Below are 2,733 nucleotides of genomic sequence, written 5' to 3'. Positions count from 1 at the left end.
CGACAACAAGTCAACAAGCAGCAATTCATGTTAAGTTCAGAAAGATGCTCATGCTTTACGTTAACTTGGGTCTAAAATGACAGATCAGTTGGGGAATATTGCATACTTCAAAAAACCTTCCACTTTCATCATGATTCTGGGAAGAGCAGAGTTTGATTTTAAGCGCTATACACATGATGTGTGACCTAATGTCCTTTTAACTTGTTTCATGCTTCAAAATAATAATTTAGAGTGAAGTGTCATGCAATTAGAGGAAATGAATGAGCAGAGAATAGTTGTTGTCTACATTCACCCATTCATCATGAGAAGCAGCCAGTTTCTGTTCAAATAAGCTTGACTTTCTATTGATGTCCCCTGATTCTGACAGGAAGATTACACAGGATGTGGTGGATTCTGTTCACCTAATATTCAGAACTAATTTCAAAAATAGCATGGCTGCAAGTATTGTCAGTGAAGAATTGTCACTACCTTTTGCATATGGTGCAGTGTTTTGAGGAAATATTGGCATTCCTGGATTTGTAAGAGATAGAAAATCTCAGCAAGTTTACATACACTTGCCAACATATTGGCAAACTTACTGGGTTATCTTTTAACCAATACATACAACCAGTTATGTCAAATTCAGCAAATTTGTGTATTGCGATCAAGACAGAGCTCCTTCCACCCGTGAAGACCTTTCAGCATGTGGTGCACATACCGGCGTTCATCCTCGGGCTGATTATTAATTTGGCTGCATTCTGGATACTCTGCAACAAGTTAAAGAAGTTGATCGAATCTACAATCTACATGTTAAACTTGATTTTTTCTGACTTACTTCTGCTTTTCTCTCTGCCTTTCAAAATCCATGCAGACCAGATGAATGGAATGTGGGAGCTGGGACCAATATTCTGTAAGTTTATGGAGTCTCTGTATTTTGTGAACACCTATGGGACGATTCTATTAATAACACTGATCTCACTAGATCGCTACATCGCTATCAAGCATCCCTTTCTGGCCCAAGCCCTCAGATCACCAAAGAAAGCCACCATTGTCTGCACTGTGATGTGGGTTTGTATTTGGTCTGCAAGTATTCCGAATTACATCCAACTTGACAGAAATCAGACAGTGCAAATGTGCTTTGTAAAATTTGATGAATTTTGGAAAAATGGTGTCATTCCTGTGAGTATGGAAATTATCTTTTTAATTTCTGCAGTTACTGTGTCTTTCTGTAGTATTCAGATCATCAGAACATTACGAAGAGTGGATAAAGAAAGAGATGATGTGAACATGAGGACATCTTTGAATATTGTCTCTTCAAATCTGGTAACCTTCCTTTTATGTTTTACACCTTCTCACATAGCCATGCTGTTGTACTTCTTAGCAAGGCAGTACTGTAAAACTGAATACTGGGTACCTCTGCGAAACTTTCTCCAGGTCACTCAGTGTTTCGCAACCATTAACTGTTGCCTGGATGGAATGTACTACTATCTGGTCATTAAGGAATTCTGGAAATCTAAGATACCAAGAAAAGACAATTTATAGACTTAACAGTTCACTTGCAAAATTCAACTGTGCTTCATTTGCCTGGATTGAATTAATTCAAATGATCTACTGCCTAAAATAATGAAATGGAGAACTACGTATGCTGAAAATGTGACTTCTCTCTTTATAAACTCCACTGCAAGCATAGAATGAAAAATTGTTTCCCATGTTGTGATACAGAGTTTTAAATTGTTGAAAACATTAATTATATTTTGGACAGCTACCCAAAATGTTAACATTTATTTTACCAAGATTTTTATGAGCAGCCCAAAAGTGATGTTAAGATTTGACACCGTCACTTTAATAGGGGCTCAGGTCAATGTGAACATTGAGTCTAGATCAAACAGAAAAACATCTATTCTGACATTTCTATGTTGTTTCAAATTGGTTTGATGTGCAGATAAAGTCAAATAAGGCCATAAAACTCATGACTTCACTTTATATCAGTCTTACTTTAGATAATGTATAATATAAATTTTTGAAATAAGAATCAATTATTCAGTATGCGGGGTAAGTCAGGAGAAGTGTAGGGCAATTAGAAGTTTTAACCTTAACTATATAATGATAGAATGAAACATGGTAAGAGAAGAAATTATAAAGTTCAAAGCGCGTAAGTAAAAGATAAGATTAATGAAAAGAATAGGGAACTGAAAGGTAGCATGGAAGTAACAATTGAAAGTTTCACATTTGAAATCTTCACAAAACTTGTTTTTGACCATCTTAATACATTTAGAAAGGCAAAAGGAAACTTTTGATGCGAAATTCAAAATTGCATTTTATGTTGACATTTTTAAGGCAAAACCTTGTTAATTTCATACTTAAATGGATCTTAAGTACACATGAGATTCACTTTAAAAATGAATATATTATGAAGTTTAACTCTTGTAAAATTACAGTTGGAAGAAATATTTACAACATGTTCTTGGTAGGAAATATTACAACTTGTAACAGATCCAGGAATAAAAGTTATAAATGTCATGTTGGCTTCTCTCTTGAATGACTTATGCAGAATGACCTCTGCAGTGAGTCCACATTCAGTTTGCAGCAACTGAAATGTGAAGGACTTGATAACCATTCTGGTCCTGTTGCTTATGCAAAAAACCGGAAAAGTCGGGTTCTGGGCTATCTTCTTAAAATGTTGTGAGAGAGGTCGGGCCTGGTTCATAACAGATTGGGGCTTTTTGTGGGATTTGTTCTGCAGTTCTGATTTGA

At 35.6% G+C, this 2,733-nt stretch overlaps 1 protein-coding gene across 1 annotated transcript; it reads left to right on the top strand.

Annotated features, from left to right (window-relative positions):
* The first annotated feature begins 612 nt into the window (after positions 1–612).
* LOC140478428 (G-protein coupled receptor 55-like) lies at positions 613–1,521 on the top strand. Its single transcript, XM_072571693.1, has one exon. It carries the CDS (start codon positions 613–615, stop codon positions 1,519–1,521), a length of 909 nt encoding a protein of 302 aa, XP_072427794.1.
* The last annotated feature ends 1,212 nt before the right edge of the window (positions 1,522–2,733 follow it).

The sequence above is a fragment of the Chiloscyllium punctatum genome, chromosome 6, assembly GCF_047496795.1.
Source record: "Chiloscyllium punctatum isolate Juve2018m chromosome 6, sChiPun1.3, whole genome shotgun sequence".
NCBI classification, from domain to species: domain Eukaryota; kingdom Metazoa; phylum Chordata; class Chondrichthyes; order Orectolobiformes; family Hemiscylliidae; genus Chiloscyllium; species Chiloscyllium punctatum.
The sequence above is the reverse complement of the archived record's forward strand: the minus strand, read 5'-3'. Positions and strand labels throughout refer to the sequence as shown.

Bases quoted from the DNA above. Each gene is read 5' to 3' on its own strand.
- LOC140478428 (XM_072571693.1), top strand. From the start codon at position 613: ATGTCAAATTCAGCAAATTTGTGTATTGCGATCAAGACAGAGCTCCTT.